The sequence below is a fragment of the Poeciliopsis prolifica genome, unplaced genomic scaffold (genome assembly GCF_027474105.1).
Source record: "Poeciliopsis prolifica strain line A6 unplaced genomic scaffold, Auburn_PproV2 SCAFFOLD180, whole genome shotgun sequence".
In the NCBI taxonomy this organism is placed as follows: domain Eukaryota; kingdom Metazoa; phylum Chordata; class Actinopteri; order Cyprinodontiformes; family Poeciliidae; genus Poeciliopsis; species Poeciliopsis prolifica.
This window is the reverse complement of record NW_026562555.1, coordinates 230,026-257,595: the sequence shown is the minus strand read 5'-3', so window position 1 is coordinate 257,595 and position 27,570 is coordinate 230,026. Positions and strand designations below refer to the sequence as shown.

Below are 27,570 nucleotides of genomic sequence, written 5' to 3'. Positions count from 1 at the left end.
ATTGTTCCTGAAGTGTCAACGCTTTTCTCCACACCAAGTTTCACAACAAAACTTTCTGGTGGGACATCTATTTACTTTATTCCCCCTGTCTATTCACCTCCTGAAAATGACCTAGTTTAATTTGTCTTGTTGGTTAGTCATACAGTCATATAATAAGAAACTCTTACAATTGGGAAAACATGGTAGGCACAAGATGTGACTATTTCTTTCCAGAACACAGAGGAACTTCATTGTTCTGTTTTCATTGTGTCAAAAATCTTGAGGGAAAGGAATTGGTTTGTAATATGCAACAGGACAACAGGTTTCTAAATGTGGTAGAAAAATTACAATTAGGTCACATCTGCTAGTCATATTGCTATATGGTCCCACAAAGATAAAGCTATTTGTGTTACAATATTGGAAGTTGTTTTCCACAGCTGCATGGGAACCAGACTGTTTCCCATGCTTTGGATCCTTTATCTTTGGTATAAAACTCATGTGTTGTCTCTGCCTGGCAGAGCTTTTCATCCAGACTTGCTTCATTATTGATTGTCTTATGAGCTCTCTGGGTTGTCCATAATTCATAAATAAACCTGATTTAATCATTTTCCACGACACTAACTCAGAGTGTTATTATAATATTTTGTGAGATACTTTAAGAAGACTAAATTAATAGACAGTATATAATTTGAGGAATTGCAGGCTGGTATCCTAATCGTCACCTCATTCCGGATGGTGGCGGTATTACACCAAAATGCTGCATGTCAATCGGAGAAGAAGATCGTTGACTATTTCGATCATGTGACGTAGTCATGTGATTTAGCATCGCATTTCATTCATCATGGCGGCGGCTGCGTCTGTCTTCCTCAGAGTGAGAACAGGATCGAAGGTTGGAGCAGAGTACGACCAGGAAGGCCAGCTGATCCAGGTAGAGTTAAGAACCCGTCCGGGCAGACGAACTCCATCGAGTTCAGCTTCAACTACAGAAAAGATGGAATGAAAACTATATGAGGATAAAACTGGGGCTAATCTCCATTAACACGCAGCTGTCTGATTGTAGCTACTTGTGTTATTCAGGTGGAGAGCAGAGAGGACGAGGAACAAACCGTGAAGCTGGCAGAAATCCTGGAGCTGCTGCTGGCTGCGGGTTACTTCCGGGCCCGCATCAAAGGCCTGTCCCCATTTGATAAGGTGCTTCACGTCATCACCCAAGCAGGGCTGGATCTAGAAAAATCTCTAAGGGGTGACAAGAAGGGGGCAAGGATTTTTCAGGGATGGAAGCATATATATATATATATATATATAATATATATATATATATATATATATATATATATATATAAATTTAGCTTACATAGACCAATCTTTGGATTTAATTTACTTGTTGCAAAATATTATTTTTAACTTGCATTGTTTCAAAATGAGCTTGATGTAGCACTGACCAATAATGGTTCAAGTGTTCTAGTTTTGTAGCTAAAAGAATTTGATTTTAGAAATTATTGAATCATTGCAAAATAATCCTGACCAGGGGTACCCAAATCTTTTCATGGTATGTCCTCCACAAACAGAATTAGTTTCTGGGGGGAACTGTTTTGGGATTATACACTAGTATGTATTTCTTTAATAATGGAGGGGGAGGCCTGTGGAGATCAACACCCTATATTAAGTTGTGCATAATTATTAAGCAGCTTCTTTTCCTCATTCAAAATGTGTCAAAAAGAGATTTAAGACACTCTGAAAAGTCCAACATTGTAAAAAGTCTTTCAGAGGGATGCAGCATTCTTGAAATTGCTAAGATATTGGGGCATGATCACACAAGTATCAAGTGTTTTGCTGCAAATACTAGTCAACAGGGTCGTAATAAATGTGTTAAGAAAAAAGTATTTAAATTTATTGCCAAACATTTGAGAAGAATCACATCTGAAGCTACTAGGAACCCATTATCTTCCAGTGCTGTCATATTCCAGAACTGCAGCCTACCTGGAGTTCCCAGAAGTACAAGATGTTCATAGCTCACAGACATGGCCAAGCTAAGGAAGACTGAAACCCAAGCACCTCTGAACAAGACACACAAGTTGAAACATCCAGTCTGGGCCAAGACATATCTGAAGATGTTTTTTTCAAAGACAATATGGACTGACAAGAGTGACTCTAGACGAACCAGATAGATGGGATCGTGACTGGATCAGTAATAGGCACAAAGCTCCACTTCACATCAGACGCCAGCAGGGTGGAGGTGAACAAGTTGGACCTTAATCTACTGCCAGGCAGTTTTAGAAGACACTGTCTTCAAGCTGTGGTACAAGAAAAAGTCTGTATCTTTGAAAAGACCATAATTTTTATGCAGGACAATGCTCTCTGGCATGCATAAAAGTACTCCACTATGTGCCTAACCAATAAAAGCTTTAAAGATGAAAAAATAATAAAATGTCCCCATTCCTCGCAAGACCTAAACCTCATTGAGAACTTGTGAGTCCTTCTTGAACAGGAGATTTAGGTGAAGAAAAACAGTACACAGTTCTGGGCATCTGCTCCAATTCTTTGGCAATCAGTCTGCTCCTTGGATTGAAAGAAATTTCAACTAGACTTTCACTATAATTTCACTATAATTGTCCACTAAAAGAAGAAGCGGTTTTAGTTATAAAATAAAATCTTATTGTAATGAATCCCTCCCATCACTCTGTCTTTCAGAAGTCTTGATTATTCCATCTTTCTGAGCTTGTTCTTCCTTTGCTTTTCCACAGGTTGTTGGTGGAATGACCTGGTGCATAACCACATGTAACTTTGACATAGATGTCGATCTACTCTTCCAAGAAAATTCCACTATTGGACAGAAAATGTAAGTGATATGATGGCACTGTTCATGAAATCTTCTGAGCTATTTCTACTAAACTTGCAAATGTAAATGTCTCAGGCAGAACTTTTTTGAAACATGCTGCAAAATTTTATTTATTGAAGGGACATTGTAGTACAGAGGTCACTACAATGACCCATATCAGATATCGTTGCCATGTGGAGTTAACAACTTTAAATGGCCATTTTCTGACATTTTATTGTACAAAATTAATATTTCTCTTGATCTGTGTATAATTTTTAATCAAACTTGCTGTCAGTGAGCATTACTCATTGAGTTGTTTTTTTTTTTTTGCTCAGTGCATGGGTGGGGCATGTCCAGTGGGTGATCAGACAAAATGAGCAACAACTGGACAATCCTTAGACTGGACATTAAAAGGCCACCCCAAAATGTCAAATTTTGTCACAAGTCATAATGCTTCAGATGTTGCAAGTTATGCAGGAGTGTGCCATTGGCATATTGGATGTGGGGATGTCCACCAGAGCTGCACAGATCAAAGTCCACAATAGGCCATTTAAAGTTTGTTTTCCACAGATTGGCATTACTTCAAATTGACCTAATCCTCATCGGCCATGTGTGACTACTCCAGCACAAGAACCTCACATCTGGCTCATCCATCTGTGGAATTGGCTAAGACCAGCGGCACACACAGCTGATGAGACTAGTGTTCTGCAGAACAGATGCATTATACCTCAGACTGTCTGTAACCGCCTAGGTCGGGGGTCGGCAACCCGCGGCTCTAGAGCCGCATGCGGCTCTTAGGCGCTGCCCTGGTGGCTCCCTGGAGCTTTTTCAAAAATGTTTGAAAATGGAAAAAGATGGGGAGGGAAATATATTTTTTGTTTTAATATGGTTTCTGTAGGAGGACAAACATGACACAAACATTCTTAACGTTTTCCAATGCTGTAAAAATGTGTAGAATAAATATTAAATTTCAACATTTCTGTCAACGAAGCTTTGCGTCATAGCCTGCGACACACATTTCTATCAGCAGGGCGGGATGCCAGGCAGGTGGCTGTTGTAAACAGATCAGCGGCTGTGTGATGGGCCATGGATCCCAAAGGGAAAAAGAGAAAAATAACTGAGGAGAACAGAGGTTTCAACGTTTCTTGGACCGAATCATTTGCATTCATTGCTAATGCGGAAGGATTGCCTGAATCTTTGCTCTGTAGCGAGAAGTTGTCATAGAACAAAAAGAGTAATGTGGAAAGCCATTTCCAGGGAAGGCATGCTACATTTGCAGCCGAGTACCCAGTTGGGAGTGAGAGAAAAGTGCAATTCCATTACTTCTGGAGAAATTAGAGGAGCGCAAAAATAGATTTAAGAAGTGGATTGCATCTCCAAACTCCACTACTGCTGCAAGTTTTGTTGCAACCCGGGAGATAATAAAGCGTGGAAAACCGTTCACAGATGGTGACTACATGAAGGAGTCGTTCATCAACATATCAGAAAACCTATTTGCAGATTTCAAAAACAAAACCGAGATAATACAGAAAATCAAAGACATGCCTCTCTCCGCTAAGATAGTGAAGGAAAGGGCCATTAAAATGGCAGGCAACATCACCTATCAGCAAATCAAGGACATTAATTCAGCGCCAGCATACTCAATTGCCTGTGATGAGTCCTGTGATTTGATCGATATTGAACAGACTGTGCTTTTATGCAGGTATGTGAACAAGAAGAAATGATCCAATTAATACCACTGAAAGGCCAAACATGGGGGGAGGACATATGTGAAGCTGTGCTGAAGTGTTTAAATGACAATGGAATAAACACCAACCACCTGATTTCAGTGCCTACAGATGGGGCATCCAGCATGAGAGGATCAAACAGGGCGTTTGTGACTTTGCTACAGAAATCATTGGATCGAAATCTGCTTGCATTCCACTGCATCTTGCATCAAGAGGCACTGTTTGCACAAACATTCCCATCGGAGTGTATGGCGCTGATGAACCTTGTCATCGAGATGCTGAACCAGATAATTGCAAAAGCATTGAACCACCGTCAGTTCCGTGCATTGCTTAATGACTGTGACGACGAATATTCCGATCTCTTGCTACACAACAAAGTCCGATGGCTGTCCAGGGGTGAGGTTTTGCGTCGCTTTGTCGCTTGTTTAGAACACGTGAAAACATTTCTGAAAAGCAAAGACCTGAACTACCCGCAACTGGAAGATACAGAGTGGCTCAAAAAACTGCACTTTATGGTGGATATGACAAGCCACCTAAACTAGCTGAATGAAAGTCTCCAGGGGCGGGGAAACACTGCACTGCAAATGCTGGAAGCTGTTCTGTCATTCGAGCGCAAGCTGACTGTCTTTGCCAGGGATGTACAGCGAGGCACGCTCTCCACTTCCCCTCCCTGAGAAAATTCAAAGAAGCCCATCACGATCACACACTCAACGGTGATTATTTACAAGGTGCCATCGTTGATATGCAGACTGCATTTGGGAGCAGATTTTGCAAGTTCCGAAATGAAAAAATGACACTGTCTTTCCCTGTCACACCCCTGGAGATTGACCCATCCTTGTTGAGCACATTCCCAGGAGTAAATCAGGCTGACCTTGAAATGGAAATGGCTGATATAGCCGACAAAGATTTATGGGTGTCCAAATTCAAACATCTGACAGCCGAGCTTGAAGACATCACTCGCCAGAAAGCCCAGCTTGCCCAAAGCCACAACTGGAGCGAAATGGAAAGCCTCCCTGCAACCGAGAAACTTGTCTATGACGCATGAAATGCTCTTCCTGACAGTTACAGGAACATGAAGACATATGCATTTGGAGGAGGCTATTATCCATCTTTGGATCAACATACCTGTGTGAGCAGATCTTCTCAAACATGAACTACATCAAATCAAAATATCGCACCCGCCTCACAGATGGCAGCTTGCAGTCCTGCGTCAAGATTAAAGTTATATCTTACATGCCCGATGTTGAGAAGTTGACCAGTGATGTCTGAAAACAGAAGTCACATTAAACGGGTAAGAACACAATCCTGTCATAGGCACATATTTAGTAACAAAGTGGCTTTTTTTTATAAAGTGATTTCTGATTTTTGTCAGTATATATTTGGAATGACACGTAGGGACATTATTGTGTTTTGTTGCTCAGGTCCGAGGATGGCTGTGTTGGTTGCGTGTCAAAAGTGAAGAGGATGCTGCTGCGGGAAATCAAACTAAACTGTCTTAATTTGATTTTATATACTTTACCTTTTCAAAAGGCTGCTGTTTTATTTTTATAAATGCAGGCTGCGTTTTATTGCACTGTTTGTTGCCCAGATAAGGGGCACGTTATGCACGTTCCATTTTGTTGTTTTTTCGAATCCTCACCATAAAGCCGACATCAAAAATCTGATTTCTTTATTGCATTTCTATAATTTCATCAAAGCAATGAAACATAATTCATTAATATTGTAATGAAGTTAAACTTGAGGTGGCATCGTACAACAGAGTAGTCACGTGGTGCGTCATTCTCTAGGTTGCACTGTGGGGGAAAAAACATTTAATTGTGAAGGCTCATTATGTATTTGTAGCCAACTTAGTCATTTTGATAGTAGGCTAATATAGATACATACAGCATGTGTTGCCTTCATTATAAGGCTTTTAATTTTTTGCTGCTCCAGACATTTTTGTTTTTTTAGTCCAATATGGCTCTTTCAACATTTTGGGTTGTCGACCTAGGAGAACCCAACTTGGTGAAAGTCAAACTCCTCAACCTGACCTCTATTATGATCAAAAGACTTTGAATCTGCCTCAAATACCATGCTATACCACGATGTTATCAATGGCAATATAAAGATCAGTAATTGCTGAAAATAGTTTGTTTCTCCATCTGTTCTCCATTGTATTCATACAACACATTACTCCTGCTGCTTTGATGAGGACAGTTATATGCCTAGCAGTAATGTTTGTGATCATTGTGAGAGATTTGATAAACACTCTGACAACAACTGTAGGACATTGAAGGGCTAATGTACTTCTGATTTCAGTGTGTTAAGAAAGATTAGTTAGCTTCAATTAGTTAGAATTATTTCTTTGTTTTATATTTATGCTCATTGTCAATCTTTGACCTTCAGGTTGTCAGTCACACTTATAGTGTTTACTATATCCTGTTTCCTGTCTGGGTTTTTGTTTTGGTGATACCAAGATCATAACTGGCTTCTAGCCATTCCTGGAAACATTCAGGAATGTTTAACAAAGCTTTAATCAGCTCAAGGGGCATGCACATGTAACCCAAAAGTTACTTTAAATACACCTAATAATAGCAAAAGGCAGGTAATTTAATTTACTTCTCTGACCAGCACCAATGCTATGAAAGTATATCTAAAAAGAAGTTGGGCCGGATCAAAAGACTATATTCTCGGGAGCCGAGGTGTGAATAACAACAAGGGAGTGCACAAAGTGTCAACAAGAGTAAAATTTAATAATAAAACAATTGTGGATCCACATGTACAATTGCAACAAAAAGCGTGCATTTAAAAAAAAACAGAAAATAAAATAAATAAGTCGTTTCAATGTGTCGGTCGATTCAGTTTTTGTCCAGTCTCTTCCAATGTGTCAGTCGATCCTCTCAGTATTTCAAGGATAGTGACCAGTCGGGTCACTATCTACCATCTCACTGGGTTCTCTGGGCCGAGGCTCGCCATCCAAATTCAGAAGTGGGTCTTAAAGTCTCTGGGCACTCCAGGCCAAAAGTGCACCTGTAACCTTTTTAATTATTATGGCTTTTCGTCATTACTCTGCGTTGTGTGAATATGGACCAGGAGACAGGATGATACAAGATGAAGTTTATCTGGATGAAACAGGATATAAAATAATCAGGGACCAGGTTCATCACCGGCAGTACAGCACCTCGCGCCCATCTCTCATGAACTGGCCAACGGCCGTATTTTATACATTAACATTAGACAGAATTACAAGGAAATAAAACAATAAATAAATGAAACAATATGTACCTGGATGAAACAGGATATAAAATAATCAGGGACCAGGTTCATCACCGGCAGTACAGCACCTCGCGCCCATCTCTCATGAACTGGCAACGAGATATCTATGTTCACTATAGTTAACGTTGCCAACCACCAGGAGGGGGTGCTGTTTCACCCATTACATCTGAACCCAAACTTGGAAGTAAAGACAAGTGGAATTCTGTATAATATTTTAACTATGTTACACACCGTAAAAAAAAAACAAACCTGACCTGCAACAAGGCCAAAGCAAAACATCTCAGAATACAAGACGCCAATATCAATCAAACCTATGTATCAATAAATTGTTATAATGTAGAGATCTTCCATCATTGCTCAAGTTTTTCTTTTCAAGTTGTGCAAAAGTCATCAGTTTATCAGAAAACAATGTTACTTACACATTAGTAAAACTAAAGAAATTAGCTTAATATTTGGTAAAGAAAAATAATATAATAACATATATTTCAATCAGAAAATGCCGGTACATCTTCAACACTATAAATGTCTTGTAATACCAACGGAAAAAAGCACATAACTGAAATAGAACCGTTGAAATATTAGGACATGTACTCAAAGAAAAATAAATACAACTGCACAGAAAAAATATAATATACACAACAATAATAATGAAAATCTTACTGTACTATTTTATTATGATTAAATTTGGTCAGATATTACGTGTTTTTGCCAATTTTCAACCAATTCACTGAGCCAACTGCCGAGCGCGTGCGGTCACTCACCAACGCTCTGACGTGTCTGACGCTAACGGGGATTTTTTTCCCAGTCTCAGCTGCTCTCAAAGAAACTTTCAGGGCTAAAAAAAACGAATTTACTATTTTCAATTATATATTTTGCGAAACTATACCAATATTGTTTTTCTTACCATTTGTCCAGATTTTATAAGCTCTTTCAGGCTCTAACGGAAACAACGGTTAGCTGCGAGTTCTCAACCGCCTCTGACGCGTTCTGAGCAGAATCACAGCGTAGTAGTGAAAGGGGCGGGACAATCAACCCCATTGGCTGACGCAATATCAGACCCCGCCAGCCATTGGTTGCCCAATCCATCAGCAAAACAATCACTAAAGGCCTACTTCACAGCTTTTTAAAGATTTCAGCGCTTTTTGATATATTTTTCTGAGTAAAACAAACCACAAAATCTATTTATACTTTCCAATCTTGTCTTTTTTTATGTCAAAAAAAAGACATAAAATTAATACAATTAACTTTCACTTGTGTTTTTAACACTGGGTTACACACAGATAGACACTGCATGGTGGCACCTGTCCTTTTCCCCCGGACAAATAAAGGGCCCTTCTGAAATCATTTTGTGAGGCCCAGGATATAATTTTTTGGATTCAAAAGGCAATATTACGGGTCGCCCCACATTTTGTAATTTTGCCTGACGACACAGCTTTTAACTGATATCCATATTTTCAGATTTATGTTTTTTTCTGTATAATTGCAATCTTTTCAAAATTTGTTTTGGTTGTTTATCTAATAGCTTTTATTTTGTGTCAGATTCTCTTTGATATTTAAAACTGTTGGCAGTTTTAAATCTCAAGTACCTTCTTTTACTTTGTGTAACTAAAATATCAAAAGACCTACAAAATAAGTATTTCTTTGTTTACAATTTCAGAAGCTATAATTGTGTAACACAATGCTAACAGGAGAAATGTTTGGTTATTGTTGATGAATGTTCTGTTTTTTTTGTCTGTTTTTTTAGAGCCCTGACAGAGAAAATTGTTTCTGTTTTACCAAAGATGAAGTGTCCTCATCACCTGGAACCCCATCAGATCCAAGGCTTAGATTTTATTCATATTTTCCCAGTGATACAAGTAAGACGCATACTTCCATTAAGCATTTTAAAATGGCAAAACTAGGATAGTTTTTACTGTAATTCAGTCGTCACTCACTTAATGAGTACTTTGCCTATTAGAAAATATTAAAACTACATAAAATGGACTGTGTTTCCAAGCCTTATAAGTTTCTCATGTAGGCTATCTGAGGGGATGTTCAGGTTGTACCATTGAATTTAATTTAAAAGAAGTTTGGTGCGTCAGCGGTCCATGATTCATGAACTTCTCTATACATTAACTTACCAACACGTAGACTAAGCAGTGACAGTGCAGGTGACTTCAAGTTTTGTAGAGTTTTTTTTTTTTTTTAATCACGTTTTGGTTGCAGGTGCATTGCCCTGGCTTTCTTTTTCACAGACTATTGAATGTTCCTAAAATGGACTGTTTCCGTCCTTGCTGTTGTTGTTGCTCTGCTTCTTCCATATACTTACAAGAAGTCAGGTTTCCAGTTGTGTGCAAAATCATTCAATGATTTCTTAATTTTATTAACATAAACTTGAGAAATATTCACAATAATATCACACTGTGTGCTGCCACAGACTAATCCTAACCCTATCATAAGGCATCATAAGGGGTCTTCATTATATCTTTAATGAATTCACTTATTTCCTGTTTTTAAAAATTAACGACTCATTAATTAGTTCATAACCCAGGTTCATTATGACTTGTAATTTGACGCTCTCCATAGCACTTGGTTTGTTCTTGTATTGCATAAGACATGTGTTGTTGTTTCAGTGGTTGGTGAAGCGAGCCATAGAGACGAGAGAAGAGATGGGAGATTATGTGAGAGCCTATTCCATTTCTCAGTTCCAGAAGAGCCATGTCTTCCCTGAGGTATAAGCGCACGTTTAGAGCAGATACAGAATTATTTGATTGTGCAATTTCTCTTTCTTTCTGAATGAATATCAACTCATTTGAAAAATAAAATTGAGCCATTTCAATAAATGTTTAGTCTTTTGACTAAACAGCCAGATCTAGAGAAACTCATCCATGTGTTTATCTTTAGTCGCATTGATTATTGCAACAGCATCTTCACAGGCCTGTCCAGCAAATCAATCCTCCAGCTGCAGCTGATCCAGAAGCTGCTGCTCCTGTTCTCACTAAAACCAGGAAGATAGAGACTAACAGCAGTTTTAAAGTCCCTCCACTGGCTCCCTGTAGCTCAAAGAATAGACTTTAAAATACTGTTGTTAGTTTATAAATCACTGAACGGTTTAGCACCACAATACATCAAAGATCTGCTGTTGTTGTATCAACCTTCCAGACTCTCAGGTTCTGGTTCTGGTTCTGGTTCTGCTCTGCATCCCCAGAACCAGAACCAAGAGAGGAGAACAGCTTTCAGCATCTATGCACCAAAAATCTGGAACAAACTTCCAGAAAACTGTAAAACAGCAGAAACCCTGACTTCCTTTAAATCTCAAGTAAAAACACACACCTGTTTAGAATTGTATTTGAAATGTAATATGGACAAATGTATTGTTTATTCTATGATGCATGACTTTGTGTTTATGATGTAAAGCACTTTGAAATGCCTTGTTGCTGAAATGTGCTATACAAATAAAATTTGATTAGATTTGACAGTTTTAAATAACCCTTTGTAGAATTTGTATGTATTTGATATACCAGTCTAATGTAGAATTTACAATTTTGAATTTCTCAGCATTACAGTTGAAATTGAGTATCTATTGTACCCTAGAAGAACAGACTGCTGAAAAATATCCTAATTTTACTTGCCATTTTATAATGTACTTTTATCTATTTAGTTCTTGTGTTGTAAAACTCTGGTCTAGGATAAGAACTTCTTCAGAGGAAAGACAAAGCTGTGAAGGCGGTTCTGGATGTATTGGTGAGCATTTAGTGCAATATGATTGACACTAAATGAAATACTTGGTGTCTCATAGTTTGAAACTATGAACAAATTATGTGGTTGTAGGTAACAGACTGATGACATGTGAATGAGCTCTGGTGTTTTTCAGGAAGTGTACAAACCTGAGAGAAAGTACAGAAGACAGAAAGATGCAGAACTCCTCCTGGATGAGGAGTCCAGGATCCATTTTACTCTGCTGGAGTATGGCAGGTAATATTTCCCTCCAGGTAGCTGTGCCATGCTGGGCACTGTGTGGCCAAGCTGTTTAACGTGCTGTTGAGTCATAGCATTCTATTAAAACACAAAACGCGCAGCCCACTTTTTACAGGTAAAACACATAAATGTATTAGTTAGTTTTTGCTGTTCAGAAATTGTCATATAAATGTCAAATCTCGCATTGAAATACAAGGCATGCGTGTTCTCTTTCCAGAAAGAAAAAAATCTGCAAGATTAGTGGACAAAACAAGTACAGAGAACAGATGGTTTCCTTACTGTTTTACAATTATTTCACTGTAGAATGTTGCACAAAAGTTCCAAAAGGGTTAAAAATATATAAAAAAGAAAACCATGACTGAAGGTATATAACCTTTATATACAAAAAACCTTTAATCTGTGAATAAATTGACATCCTCCAGCTACTATTGTCATTTGATGAGTGTCAGTAGTGTATTTCTACTGACAGTCATAGAAATACTCCGCTCCCGAGTCGCCCCAACCAAAAACAACCAATCAGAGCCAGGAGCAGAGAAGCAACTTACCATGTCCCTGGAAAACTGTTCAACTGTTATCGTTGTTGGCTATGCTAACTAGCCTGAGCATTGATGCAGTGTCTGCTGCAGTGCAGCAGAGACAGAGGCAGATGGTCACTCCTTTGTGTGAGCACCACACAAAGGGGTGTTTGACAGCACAAAGACCCGCCCCTGCCTCTGATTAGTTGTTTCTAGTTAGTACTGGGAGAAGGCAGAAGACCTGGCTTTTTTATCCCCCACAGATTCTCTCATACTATACTGTCACAACGTTACAGTTGACAGTTTTAATTAAAATGTATAACAAAATACAATATATATAAAAGTTACATACTGCATCTTTAACCACAAAAATTAAAAGGGAGAGGGAATATTTGTGCAGCCCTTCCTTCCCAGAAATGTTGGAGTCATTGTTGCTTCCCAGACTACATGTCTCTTGGAAAGAGAGTTGCAGTCCTTCAGTAGAACCAACTCTCTCTTCTTCATCACTCCATCTAGCTTCTTTCTTCTAAATTGCAGATAAATTGCTTCAATCTTTGCTGAAATGCTCACAATTTCCTTTGCTTGTGTGCACTCAACCTTATTCAATCACGTTTTGACTTACCCTCATTACATTACAAAATTACGCTGGCGTTTGACCTTACTACAGAGGAAAACAGCGTCTGAAAACATTCTGACATGGAATTAAGAGTTCATGACCAGAAAGAAAAATGCCACGGTTTCTTTCAATTTTACAAAAAGTCAAAGCAACAATTTTTGACTTTATCTTTGTATTTTATTTCACACAGAAAAGCAACATTCACTCCTACCGTTGTTAAAAGTGTAAATATTTCTTGAATATTACAGAAATAAGTTATTTAAAATGTAATTTTTATTTTCATAAATTGTTCATTGCATAAATTTATGGTTGTTGTAATGAATATCAGTCTTGTTTATTTAGAGAATAATATGTTTATAAAGCTCAGTATTTCTCAGGCTACCTGCTCTCTGACCACTCAGCTAGTTAGATATGATGCTCATAGCTTTCCAATGTAGTTTTATTAAGCCATTTTTTTGCCTACTGTACCTGCTTATTCATACAGAGTATCAGACAAATGAGTCTGTCATAGGGCAATTTGAACACAGCGATGGTTCTAAATTATTTTTGGCCATGCTCTCACTTGGGAACATGCTTTTTTTTGATGCCCACCCTGAATTGAAATATGAAGAGAATCTGATAACAGATAGAGAAATGGATGTCCTGCAATTCAGTTGCAACAGCAGAAACAGATAGAAAGGTTCACACAGTGAGTGTTTGAAAACAATATATAAAAAGTAAGATTAATAGTAATGATTTACCTGTCTATTCAATATCAAATAAAGGTCATTACAGCCAATAAAACCTTAAGAAACTGGGTTCTATTGTGTCATGTGTGGAATTAAAAATGCAACATTACCGACACTTACCATTGACCATAGCATGTTGCTTCTTTTGATGTACACATTACTTTTTTTTAACCATCTCAAATATGCACATTCTCTTTTTCTGGTCAAATTCTTCCATCACCATCCATCTCTGAACGTAGAATGTGTGAAGCTATACTGTGAGTACTGGAACTGTGTGACATAGCATCCTCCTCTGCATGCCTCTGATAACGGTTTGGAGAAGTGTGAGAGAAGTTGTCCATGTTTAAGCATGGACTCAAACATACATGTGAATAGTTTGGCCTCTGTGTTGACTTGTACCAGTTCTTGTGAGGTTTTGTTTTAAAATCAAAGTTTGACATTGTAAACCTTGACTAAGTCTATTTCTTTGTTTCATCACCAGGAGATATGGTCTAAAATAAGCAGTGTAAACAAAACAAGGTAAGCATGAGGATTTGTTGCTTGTTGGCTTAATAAACAGAGCATTACATAAGGCTAAATATTAAATAAATAATATTAAATAATTCCCTTTCATGTGAGCAGGAAGGTTCTAGTTAGAGGAATTTTTATTTAAGCTTGTTTGATAGGGACAGACACACACTTATAGCAAAAGCTAATTTGCAGCACTTGTCCCTAGATGGGCTTTTAAACAGTACATCTAAAAACTAGTAGAAAGTGAAATAATAACCATATAAAATAATGCAACATGATGTTGACAATATGTACACAATCATGCATATAAAAAAATTAAACAAAAACATTAAGGAAGTTCTGATTTTGACATAACCAGAGTTTTAGTTTTTGGTTTTTTGTGTTTTTGAACACACTAAACTCGTTTACAAACTTGAAATTGACAGGAAGTGTCAATTTAAGTCAAAGTCCTCTCAGACAGAGCACTTTGAACACAATTGCTATTTAATGTCACGCTGATAGATTTACTGCCGTGCAATTTCTGTATACAATCAGTTTGGTTTGGTTTAAGTAAGTCTGTTTTAGACATTTAAAAATTAAATTTAAAAGGTTAAAACTCAAAAGAATGCCATAATTAGCAAAAATATGAAAGTGGTGGAATCTGATTGGCTTCTGATATAAAACCTTGAGGCTCTGTTATAGACTTTCTACTGACTTGAGTATAGTTTTACTAGTGTGTGATAAGACAGTAGCTCCGTCAGATGGATGCGAGAGGATGATTGAGTTCAACCCAACAATAGTAAATTGTTGGACAATTTCTAGTAATTTTAAAACAGTTTATTTGATCTATCCATTTTGCTGATTTTTATCAAGATGACTCCTAAAATTTAACTGAGCACCCAAAATTATTCCTAAATATTTTTCTTATGATACAATAGGATCTCCATTGTTCTGAATATGCAAGGACTGTAATGATGTCTTCTTTATTGCACTTTGTTTTCTTTGTATGCAGAGTTAACCAGAAATCATTTAGCCATGATGATGATCTCTGCAAGCTGTTAAAGGTTTCTCTGACTATGATGCTGCTTTTGTCTAATGTGAAAACAATGATGTCATCAGCATACACAGGTTACTTCAGGACAAATTTCAGGAAGACTGTTAACATACAAACTAAAACGAACAGGACCTAAGAAAGTTCTTTGTGGAAGTCCTGTTTCAATTCTTCAAAAGAGAAATTTACTATTAATATTGACAACACATTGTTCATAATCTTTCAAATATGACTGAAACCAATACAATGATCATTCAGAAAAATTAAATGAGGGCCTTTGTGATCAGTAAACTGTGGTTCACCATGTCAAAGGTCAAGAAAAACTGCACCAATGATGTTTCTCCTTTTCAACCTGTTCAAGCAGCTGACATAAAGAAGTTTCTGTCCAGTGATTGTATCTGAAGCCAAACTGAGGATTAAAAGATTATTTTCTACGATAACAGTTGTTCTAATATAATCTTCTCCAGCACTTTTGACAAGACCGGGACGAAACTTATTGGCTTGCAGTTACTAATTTTATAGGACTTACCAATTTCAAAATCAGTTTCACTGTCTTTTTGCCTCAATTGTGGGAGAGTACTGTATTACTAAAACAATCATTAGCTCCAGCCCTAAAAAAATGGAGAAAAAACCAAGCAGAAAAACACATGGGCTTTATTATGGAAGAACTAAAGTAACTGTATTTGGAACAGCCTAAACATGTGGAGCACACATTTGAGTCCTGCATGTGAGACTTTTTACCTTATTTTGATTCAGAAATGGCAGCAAGCTTAATCCTTTGCTTGTAGCAGGTCAAATAGATTTGGAATTGTTCAGCTGCAGTAGGATATTGCAGAGCCTATCTGTTTTCTTCCTTCAGTCAACACAGGGAGGTTTGCATTCCCCTGTTGTCTAAATTAATGTGTTATTGCGTCAGTAATTGCTCTAGTAGCTTTTATTTGAAAGTGCTAGGACAGGAATATCGGGTAATGAGAGAAGGGGAATACGTGCAGCAAAGGTCACCAGGCCAGGATTTGATCAGCTAATGATCATCATTTAGCCATGAAGCCAATTTCAAAAGCTTGTGTGGCTTGAGCTGTGTCACTCAGTTATTTTATCAATTGAAATATTGTGCACCTACGTCGTATGCAGCTGATTAGTTTCTGCTGTATAGATAATGTAGAAGAAACATTTACATGGGATAGTAGTTTTTGTTTTGGATTTTTAGCCTTATCAGTGCATTTTCTTTTTTATTTGTAGGAAGAGGACGCGCAGGTCAGTGGGCCTCAGGCGATTCCTGCTGGCATTGCAGACGTATTGGAAGAAGACAAGCTGCAGGCAGCAGAAGAGGTGATAACTTAATCCAAGTACATCTGTACCTCTGTATCATTGACAAGTCGTGTGAAAATCATATGGGCTGATTCCTCACATACCTGTGGCATGATTTGTCAACAATGTCAACAACAATACCAGAAATATAATTATTACACTTGCTTATCAATTTATGTTCTATTTTTGGTTAATCATTTTTCTTCAGTTTACCCCTGAAGTTTACAAAGCTCTTTTTAAGAAACCCAAAAGATTAGCTTAAAAACACAAGTATTCACAGAATTCTCTGACTTAACTTAAGATTTGTTGATAGAATTGGTGTAATGTAATTGCCAAATTTACCACTTGTTGGTAAATTGGGATTGGAAAATATTCACATAGTTTCATAAGGCAGATGCAGAACTCATTTTTGCCACAAATCTCCGTTCGATTGAGGACCAAAGTGGCAACCTTTGTTTCATTTTCAGTTACTGCAGTATAACCCTTTCAGTAATCGCTTCCCCTCCTCACCTGTGATGGCAGTTCACCAAGAACTACTGAAGAAAACAACACAAAATCCTCTGACGAAAATACTTGCCACTTCTTCCTTCTTCACAAAATTTACACAAAAATGGAGTAGATTTTTGTGTAAATTAGATTCTAATTATATCTGATTCTATCTGAACCCAGACCAAGGTTTTCAGGTGGACCAGACTTTGGTTTTTTTGGTCCGCACCAGAATTCGATTGTGCATTCATACCTAACCAATCGAACCGGGATGTTGAGGCAGACAAACTAGAGTTTGATTAAAGTGGACTAAACAGGGTTTATTTTAATGCACCCTAAAAACCTTTTAAAATAACACAATTTAAGCAGATATTAAAAATACTTTTCATTATCCCACATTTGCTTTTTTTTATTGGTCTGATGTGATGAGTTTTCATTGGCTGTTAGTAGAAAGTCATGATTAGGAGAAATAAAGATGTTAAAGCATCAGTTTTTAATCTATATAATGTGTTTGACTTGGTTATGGACTTATTGATTATAGACGTTTAGACTGTTGATTAATTAAGTTGGTTTGTGTCATTGTAAAAATTAAACATCATACAATCAATGTTGGCTGCTGTTCTCTAGATAAAAAATAAAGAGAAAAGCAAATACAAGAAATAGCCTGTAGCTGCTCTCCAGTCACACCATGTCATGACATCCGATTGTCCCCTGGTAGAAGTTGACTTAAGATTTTATTGGATTATAGATGTCAAAATAAACAAGGTCAGATTGTGATAGCATTCAGCATGGTGATGCTAAGGCTAACTGTTTCTAAGACTGTGAGTTTTAGTCTTTGTAAAGCTGGAACATCTGCATGAAGGCAGGCGTTCCAGCAGTACCTGCCCTCATGTATCCTGAAGGACTTTCTCGATGTTCCTGAAACAACACGAACTCTGGAGGTGTTGGTAGAGACGATCCCACCTTAATCAACTAGTGATCGAAGCTGCTGGAGATCTACGTAAAGACACAGTCCATCAGGACAACAGCCATGTCACAGGGATGTTACCTTTGGTAAGAGAAGGCTGTGGTTAGGGCTACTGCTTGTGACCTTCAATAAACACATTACTTCCATCAAATGCTTAGAAATGCAATTTGTTTGGCAAAGACCAGTTTACTCCACAAAAGTAAATTACACAGACATATGTTTAGTAATGGTGGTGACGTGGCAAAAATATATTGCAATGTTCTGACAGAAAAATTATTTTTATTTGATATTTTCTGTATGTAAAACCAGAAACTTTGAAGACACATGAAGGAGCATTCAGGCTGAAGGAGCTGCTGACATTTTACTAGTTGCAACTCTGGGTATTTAGTCTTTCTCAAAAAATTTTATTTAGTTTAAAAACTGAGCAGCACTAAGACTTGTTAGAAGTGCCTTGAAAAAACTGTGCAAAATATTCCATTTAGACATTTAAATTCTTTACTATCTAATATCACCATATCCTCCACAACCAATGAGGATGTCTATTCAGCTGTGGCTAGACAGGTTACACAGATCAAATCTTTCATCAAGTCAGTTTGAAATTGTTACTTGGATGAATTGCTGGGCTTTGTGTTTGTTTTGGTGCAGGGGAAGCTGACTGCGAGTGCTGTGGGTCAGATAGTTGGACTCCAATCTGAGGAGATCAAACTGATTGCCTCGGAGTATGCTGGAAAGGTCAGCAAAGCATTATACATTTGTATAGCCTGGGTTTATTTTAATGCACCCTAAAAACCACAGAAACACAGAATAAGTAACAATGGAGGACATGATCACATTTTGTGATTATGGAATTGAGCTTTGTGCTCATATTTCGTCTTTCTGTGTATCACCTTGCAGCAGTTGAAACGTTCTTCAGAGGAGCAGTCAGAACGCTTCGGTCCAGTGCAGCAGCACCGCCGGGCCGTCGCCTCACTGGACAAACGGATCCAACAAAAAGCCGAGCAGTTGAAGGAGGTCAGTGCGGCACTTCCTGGCATTTCACATGTAAACTGTGTCTTTGGCTAGCATCTCTAGATGCTAGCCAGGGAAATTATTGCAACCTGCTCACAAAGAACACAGGTTTACAGCATCTTTCTGTTGAGTTTTTGCTTCACTGTAAACTAGAGCCTGGCACCTTTAAAAATAAAAAACTGAAAACACTTGGTGGTCTTCATCTGACAGTAATTTGACAGGCAGGGAAAGTCACGCGGCGAAAGAACCGAGAATGACATTGGAAGTGAGGATGGCCGGGTTGAGGTCTGCAGTCTCTGTATACGAGGCTGCAGACTCATATGCAGAGTCTGCAGCGCTACACCTCTGGTGCTACAACCAGAGGTGTAGCGCCGCTCTAACCTCTGGGCTACACAACCTTATTTATTTGGGTTTGAGTGGGTCATTTGAAAATTTGTACTATTGGGTAGAAGTTTTATTCAACTGAGTTCACAGAATCAGTTGCAAACACTACTTGGTATTCAAGTCTGAAGTGCACTTTAAGCTGATGTATTTTAAGTTCTACAGGGTTTTTTTCTCCCAACAACTTTATCCTTGGCTACAGACTACATTATGTAGAGAGTAGACTGCATAAGAATCTAAACTCATGTTTTCTGTCCTGACAGCTCAAAGTAAAGCATGCAGAGGTGAAAGCACGCAATGAAGAAGCAAAGAGGAATCTGCTAGAGGTAACTACTCCTGGGCATTTTTATCCAGATATCTATTTTTGTGTCAGTGGTGATAACTGATTATTGCTATGAGAACCCAGGGTAACTACAAATAGATGTTTTTATTTGTTTTGTAATAATTGGTTTCCAACAGGGTCTGACTTATTGCGAAACAATCTGTTTTACTGCAGCTGTGTGTTTGATACAGGAGCAGCCATGTTTAGTGTCATGGTCAGAAATGGATCATAATTTCAACTTAAAGTTGACAGTGTTTCGTTTGAACATAAACAAAATCTCAGTGGAAATGAAATGCTGCAGTGGAGCTTGTCGTTTTTTCCTGGTATATTTTGGCCAAGCTACCCCTCAGTCAGAAGCACCTCTTAAATTTCTTTGACACTTGCATTCTAGTCAAGTTTGAAAGATTCATAACAAGTTTCTTGGACAACCAGCTTCTCACAAACAGAATCAGAAGAGCCTCCTGAAAGTTTAAGGGCTTTGTGTGGAAACTACTTCTCTTTCTCTACCCAATGAGAGCAGACAAGTTAATCAGGGTATGTTACATTAACCTTCACAAGCCACTTGTATTTAAATAAGAGGGAAAAACAAATTCCTGCCAATGTCATTGTTATTATCTCCAAAATAATCCTTATCAGCAATAAAATGGAAGAAAAAGCAACATATCTACAAGTCGGCAATTATCAAAAAAGAGCGAAGGAGATGGAGGTCAAAAGACCGTTTGGCTCCACTCCCCATCTTGTTGGTCTGGAACTTTCTTTTCTCTTAGTGCCACCCACATCACATAACTCGCAAAAACAAGTTAGCAACCTTACATGACCAAATTACTTCAATTATGCATACAATCTTTACAAAATTCTGTTTACATTAAGTATTTTGGTTACAAAATCACCTTTCGCCAGCTCTTATTAAAGTTGTTTGTAGTGAATACAATGCATTTGGTTGAAACATTTTGGTAAAGCACAAAATGTTTAGTAGTGTTGATGGTAGACTTTGACATACTATAGAGTCTATTTTCCATATCAAATTCAATTAAAGTTTGTCTTTTTAGTGGATTCTCCAGCTGCCCAACCATCACATTATAGCTTATGCTGAGGTGGCATACATTACAAAACCAAAGAAAAAGTGGCTCTTTTTACAATATTGATTTAATGTGATAATAAAATCAGACATGTTGGGCTATTAGTCCTACAATACACTGCATTGATCCACTTCAAGTTTCTTCCACCCGTCCCATTTCCACTTATTTTAAAAGATCTTCCACCTATAACCTTTTCAACATGTCTGCTCTTCCATCTTATATTGTCAAGTCTCCAGAATATGTTTCTCTATCTCTTTCTCATTATAATTCTCCCAGCCTCCCACACTGTGGTGTGGCTCTTCCTGTTGAGTGTGATGTTCTATTTAAATTTATGTAACCTGTCACCTGGTTCTTTCTGCCCACATCACATATTTTAACCTCCTCCAACTGGTAAATGTACCCAGTTTACTGGGTGTCTACCGTTTTCTATTGTATCCCAGCAACTCTGTCATGATTATCGTCTTAAAGCTCCTCCTTGCCTACTTAGTCTGAGGTTTTTAAGGAGTCCTCCAGTCCATTGGTGAAAGGAGCAGCTGTTCCACAGGCTTATCATAGAGACAGATTTAAAATGGAGTGCCTTTATCCTTTGATTTGCTCATAAAGCAAGCTTATACGATTGCATTTTTTAATATCTTTGAAATATTGACAAAAGTTCTGTCTTATAGAAATGGACATTAATAGTAGTACAGTTGTATTTATTCATTCCAAAAACTTGCCAAGACCTAGAAATCACATCTTTAGATCTGAGTGAGTGAGATCTGACTTGTGACCAGATAATATTTGTTCATCATCTTAGTGAGTGTGAGCTTAAATGCTGGTTTTAAACAATGAAATGTTCTTATTGAGGTTGAGCCAGCATCAGATACATCTGCCGTTGTGGTGATGCTGAAGTTTGACAGCTCTACTGTTTAGGTGCAAAAAATAATAACATGGCCTTTTAATAAACTTTTACAAATAAAGTAGTTTTATGGCTCACAAACTAGGTTTTACATCTTACGCTATTAGTGAAGAATAATGTTCTCTTAAAGCTCAGGCATCTCAATGTCCACAAAAACTCACCCTCTTACAGTTGCCCTATCAGAAAATGAGAAATCAAGATAACTCCTGTTTCAATCAAACTATCTCACACATTCAGAACGAATGTGAATTAATTCTCACATTCACAATCAATCTATTCTGTATCTACTGATATTCTCTTTCCCAGTTTCTGTCATTCATTCTCACATTTACTATCATGTTGTTAAATTTATAGAGCTGCTTAAATAGGGGTAATGGTTGTAAATCTTTTGAATAAGTTTAAACTAAACTAAATACAATAAACTCGAAAGTCAAAGCGAAACTTCTAAAAACACGGATGATCATTAAAGAATAAAATAGTTTGAAAATGAATACATCTCTGCCTTACAATAAGTTTTGTTTTTTTATTGTAAATATAGTTCAAATTTTGAATTGATGTATTTAAGTTTATTTCAAAAAGTTATTTTTTTTTGTGTAGTAGTAAGTATGTAAACAGATCTTGATGATAGACGTATGAATTTATGGGTATAGGTTGGCATATATATGAGAGTTTATCAGACATGTGAGAGCGGTTTGTATTATGAAAGGGAACGGTTGTGGACTATATGTAGACACATACGTTTTGTGACATGGAGCCTCGCTGATCACATGATCTTTTGGACTATGCTCAAATGTACCTCAAAATTAGTGAAGTTTGACGCTCAAATTACTCTTTTGATTGTTATACAGCAATTTTAACCTACCTTAAAGTACCTAGTCAGAGCGAGGTAGTTCTTTTTTTTTCTCAACATCAATTTTGAAAATACAAATCTAAATGTGTCCCACTATCTGTTCCAAGGCTACAGAACACTCAACAAAACTGGAGACTGAGATGAAGTCACTAGAAGAAATGGAGGAGCAAGCAGACAGTGGGTGAGACATCTTATTTTTATCATACAGAACTATACAGTTATTTCATCACAAAGTTGATGACAGGCAGCAGCGGTCAGATTTTTAACGAAACATGAACATGCGCACACAGGAAGACAGAGTTGGGCTTGAATAAATAGCAGGTTTGGAACACAGGACCCTGGAATAGTGGCAGAAGTAATATAATTTTTGTTGGCAGTCTGATGGAGAAGCTCAGGGCTTTGGTGACGATGAATGAGAACCTGAAGCAACAAGAGCAGCAGTTTCGGACACACTGCAGAGTGAGCACATAAACCAGCAGTACTGATGGGATTTGTTTCCTCTCAATCTTAAAATGGTATTTGGTATATTTTGGTTTTATTTAATAAAATCTGCTTTATATACAGGAAGAGATGGTCCGTCTACAGCAGAACATTGAAGAGCTGAAGTCAGCATCAGGACAGGACACAGAGGAGCAGGTGCATGTCCAGCTGAACTAATATATGTAGTATTATTTTAATTAGAATGTTTATTTCCAAAAACCAGAGTGTTAAATGAGACCTTTTCTTTTCAGGAGAGGAGGCAGCTAATAGACCAACAGTACAATTCAGATAGCGAGAAGCTGCAGAAAGTCCGCCTGCTCATGGTAACCACTGCTGCTCTAACATTACACACAGAGTGGAGTTCTCTCTCTAAGCAGTGCAGCATTCTTACCATTTGTAGCACTGTCTAATTGGAGTCCTAGCAGAAAAGGACACTTAGGAGAAAGCATCAGACTGAAATAACATGGCATTTACAGCTAATTGTATGTTAAAATTGAAGAGACTGCCACTCTGTGCTGCTGAGACAGCACAGAGTGGAGCATGCTCTCTGCAAACGGTCAAAGTAAATTAAAAACTCTCTAAGGAAACTCAGAACATTACGTAGTCATGACCTGCAGCATTCACTTCTCCTGGACGAGCATGTTGTGACAATCGTTTGCGTTGTCATTAACTTTACAGCAATCCCTCATACACTGTGCATGTAGCAACAGTGGAAAGAAAAAACTCCCCTAACAGGAAGAAACCTCCAGCAGAACCAGAACCTGGCTCAGTACATGTGGTCATCTGCCTCGACTGACTGGAGGTTTGAGAAGACAGAGCAAAATGCACCAGAAAAGGATGAACTGATTTTTTTTAGCTTTCTTTGTTGTTGCAGTTTTAGAAATATGCATACGTTGAACATTGAGACCCCCGTGAACAACAATTACATAGCTTCTTGTTGGACAAGCATAATAAAATGATCATTAAAAAACAACATAAAACTCCAAAAATGAATAGCAGGGGAGAGAGAACGATTAGTTGATAACAGCATTATGTCTAAAGGTTAACAGGACTACTGGCCTTCAAGTCTGATTTTGGAAGTACAATCTACTTTTGGCTATGGGTCAAGACTTTGGTAAACGGTTTGTACTTGAACAGCGCCCAGTGGAGCCCAAAATGTGTTATTCACGCACACACTCTGATGGTGGCTGCCATGTGCTGACTGGGCCTCCCACCACAATGCAAGGTGAATGAAGGGTCTTGCCAAGGACACTTGATCCACAGAGCGGGGATCGAACCAGCATTGTCCCAACTAAGTTCTAATTGAACTTTAGACACATTTGTGAACATATTTTCTGTCAACCAACTGCTTTTGCTCTCCTCAGGCTCGCAGGAACCGTGAGATCGCAATCTTGCAGAGAAAGATCGATGAGGTGCCGAGCCGGGCGGAGCTGACCCAGTACCAGAAGAGATTTATTGAACTCTACAGCCAAGGTGGATTCCTTTTCTATATCTGATATAGTTACAGATGGTGTTGCATAATTTCTTCATGTGGACCTGTCTCTGTAAATGTTTATTAATCTTGTCTTCCAGTTTCTGCTACCCACAAAGAGACCAAGCAGTTCTTCACTCTCTATAACACCTTGGATGATAAGAAGGTCTACCTCGAGAAGGAGGTAGAGTATCACAGCAGTCTGTGGCACCAAAATTGAATCTCAGATTGAATTCTGCCTGCAACAGTGATTTGGTAAACATGTTCAAAACATCACTGAAGAATAATAATCTCATTTAGGTAAATCTGCTGAATTCAATTCATGACAACTTTCAACAGTAAGTAAAACATATATTGTTGAAAATGAATTTGTAAAATACAGTTTTGATGTAAAGGAAAGTGCAGCTTTTGTTTTAGTTGTTGTTTGTGGTTTTGTTCTGTAACTTTGGTTTGAAATGGCTCCGCTGTCTCCAGAGCCATGTCGTCTGCAGCTGCCAGGGATCAGTTCCTCAGACAGATGGAGCAGATAGTGGATGGGATCAAACAGAGTCGCATCAAGGTACAGGTGTTGCTGCAACTGGGTCACTGGTGTTATAAGACATTACCTCCATCTGTTGGCCTGCATCGCTAACAGATGCTTCTCCTACCTGTCTGTCTTTTCAGATGGAGAAGAAGAAACAAGAAAACAAAATGAGAAGAGATCAGTTGAATGATGAATACCTGGAGCTGCTTGACAAGCAGAGGCTCTACTTCAAGACTGTTAAAGATTTTAAAGAGGTAAGAAAGTCTTATTTCAAGTAAGTTTTGAATCAGTGCCCGCTCTAAATAATATCTGGTGACCAGCTCACTGATGAGGCAATGAAGCTTCAAACTGCTTCGCCACGTTGAGACCAAGCACCCTGTGCATAAGCAACACTTCGGGTGTCATTGTTTGAATGCAATGAATTAAATTTGCAAGCTGCTCTCACAGCTCAGTGCTACTCTGGCCTTGTGGTGAGCTCTGGCACCCACTGTCTCCACCACATCGCCAACACTTTAACTAACAGCCCGCTAATAGATGGTGCATTCGGTGAACCTTCTAAATCACATTCAGTCCAACCTTCCAGACAGGAGTTATGGTCACTTCCTGGTTTGTGGCAAACCACTGATGAGGACATACTGTAGGATTTTGAACATTTTGATATTCAAGGCATGGTGGACAGTTTCAGTTGAAGTGAAGGCAGAGGTAACTAAGGCCAAACAAAGGGCATGCATTGTGACTGACTTGTGTAAGAGGCTGGAGAGTAAGGAGTGAGAGAAGGACTTATACAGGGTGGTGAGTCAAAGATGGAGATGGGAAGTATGTCCAACAGGTTAGGAAATCTACTGACAGATCCAAAAAGTCGGATAAGAAGACTGGAAGTAGTCCAATGAAGAAAATCAGAGAGGAGAAAGGAGAAGAAGCTGTGCCTGTGGATCAGGAAGTACCAAAGAGTATAAAGATGAAGAAAGGGAGGCATTGAAAAGGTCCATATGATATACCTGTAGAGGTATGTACCCAAGTGGAGACATGAGGTTACAGGGAACAGAAATAAAAAGATATGAAGTACTTATGGAGATATAGCTGTTGGAGTAATCAAGGGAGCATAGTGGAATCAAATCTATTGGCCTCTTCAGAGATTAATAAAGGTCATTAATATCCAGTTTGGTGGAAATTAGATGACTCATTTGATTTCAAGCCAACTGCATCCAAATGGCAATGGATTGGAATTCACCATTGTGCCATGCCCACGTTTCAGCCATCAGCCAATGTCAAGAGAAGGATTCAGCATCATGTTGTTCTGCCATCAGAAACATTTGAAATCTGTTTGAATCAAAAAGTAAAAGGAAGATGGCAAGCAGATAGACTTCTGACTTCCTGTTCAAAGGGGGCAGGACTAAGGTGATGTCACCAATTGACCATGTGAATGTGATGAGTGCTGGTCTGTAATGACACATAGAAAGTCTCATCCTGCTATGAGATTGTGTGCAGAGATTTCTCAGATTTTGAGACTTGGGTACGCCCAAATGCTTTGATGTAGAAAAATATCTTTAATAACTTTTTTATTTCAAAGCCTCAAGACTGTGTTGAGTGATTATGACGTGTGCATGAAAAAGTTATTAGAGGAGTTTGCTCAGATACAACATGTACCCTGAACAAAAATATAAACGCCCCATATCAAATATGAGTTTTCTGAACATTTGGGTGACGCAATATATAGAGAAACTTAAAATATATTTTCAGTAATTACTAATCTTCATATTGGGAGTGATAGCATCATGGTATGGCCATTTGTAGCAGATTGACAGTCCTTTGAACACGATAGGCGTCAGGTTGAGGAATTTGCTGAGCATGCTTTATGGTGTACTCAACTCACAACAAAGCGAACCAAAGAACATACTTCTTACTGGTGCATTTGCAGACTGCAAAACTGAAATCTTTTTGTATTGATTCCCCAAATTACAGCATCCAAAAAGCTTTTCTTGTTGTACAGAAGAATAAACTGGATACAGAACAAATAACCCCTTCAAATGCTTTTAACAAATTAAGGCATTTGCTCTGAGTATTCCTGTGAGAACAGCAAAAAACAAAAAAAAAGTGAAATTTGGGATGATCAAAGTTCCAGGTGTGCAACGTTTTATAAAGTTTTGAGTATAACATAATCTTTTTTTTTTTTTTTTTTTTTTTTATCACCAGGAGTGTCGCAAAAATGAGATGCTGCTGTCCAAACTGAGAGCAAAAGGAGCTTCCTAACTTTGTTGTACCTGCTAGCTCTGTTTTCCTAAGCTAGCCTGCAGCTTTGATATACATTGATTGAAGGCTGTGGGATCACAGAACACGGATATTTTAGTTGCGCTTCACAGGCCAGAAATCCAGTTTCTTAGTCACAGCAGATTTTACCGTAAATGTGTTATTTGGCTTTAGAATGCTTTCATGTAACATAAAGATTATAACATGCTTTGTTATATCTGTTAAGCCCGAGTTATTGGTGTATTATAACCAGACTGAGCTAAACACTCTTCCTGATACTGTTTGCTTTCCCAGAGTCATCAAAAGGTCTTTGTCTGTTCCTGCTTTAGTGCCTGTGATCCTGCTGTAGCCATTATTGCAATACAATTACATTATTGTAACTAGCTGTTGATCAATAAAATATTGGAAAACTTGA

The 27,570-nt window shown here is 38.1% G+C and overlaps 1 protein-coding gene across 1 annotated transcript; it reads left to right on the top strand.

The window, feature by feature from the left end:
- Positions 1–793: 793 nt before the first annotated feature.
- LOC129356606 (coiled-coil domain-containing protein 93-like) lies at positions 794–27,570 on the top strand. The gene is given in 25 exon segments (XM_055026178.1): positions 794–907; positions 1,057–1,170; positions 2,724–2,818; positions 9,524–9,635; positions 10,392–10,490; positions 11,317–11,323; positions 11,453–11,502; positions 11,633–11,733; positions 13,835–13,852; positions 14,077–14,089; positions 14,091–14,114; positions 16,375–16,464; positions 18,542–18,628; positions 18,791–18,907; positions 19,549–19,611; positions 22,542–22,615; positions 22,812–22,893; positions 22,999–23,070; positions 23,166–23,237; positions 24,279–24,387; positions 24,487–24,569; positions 24,686–24,723; positions 24,860–24,944; positions 25,049–25,162; positions 27,102–27,570. Coding segments are annotated over 25 exon segments (1,863 nt in total). The 5' UTR covers positions 794–820; the 3' UTR covers positions 27,159–27,570.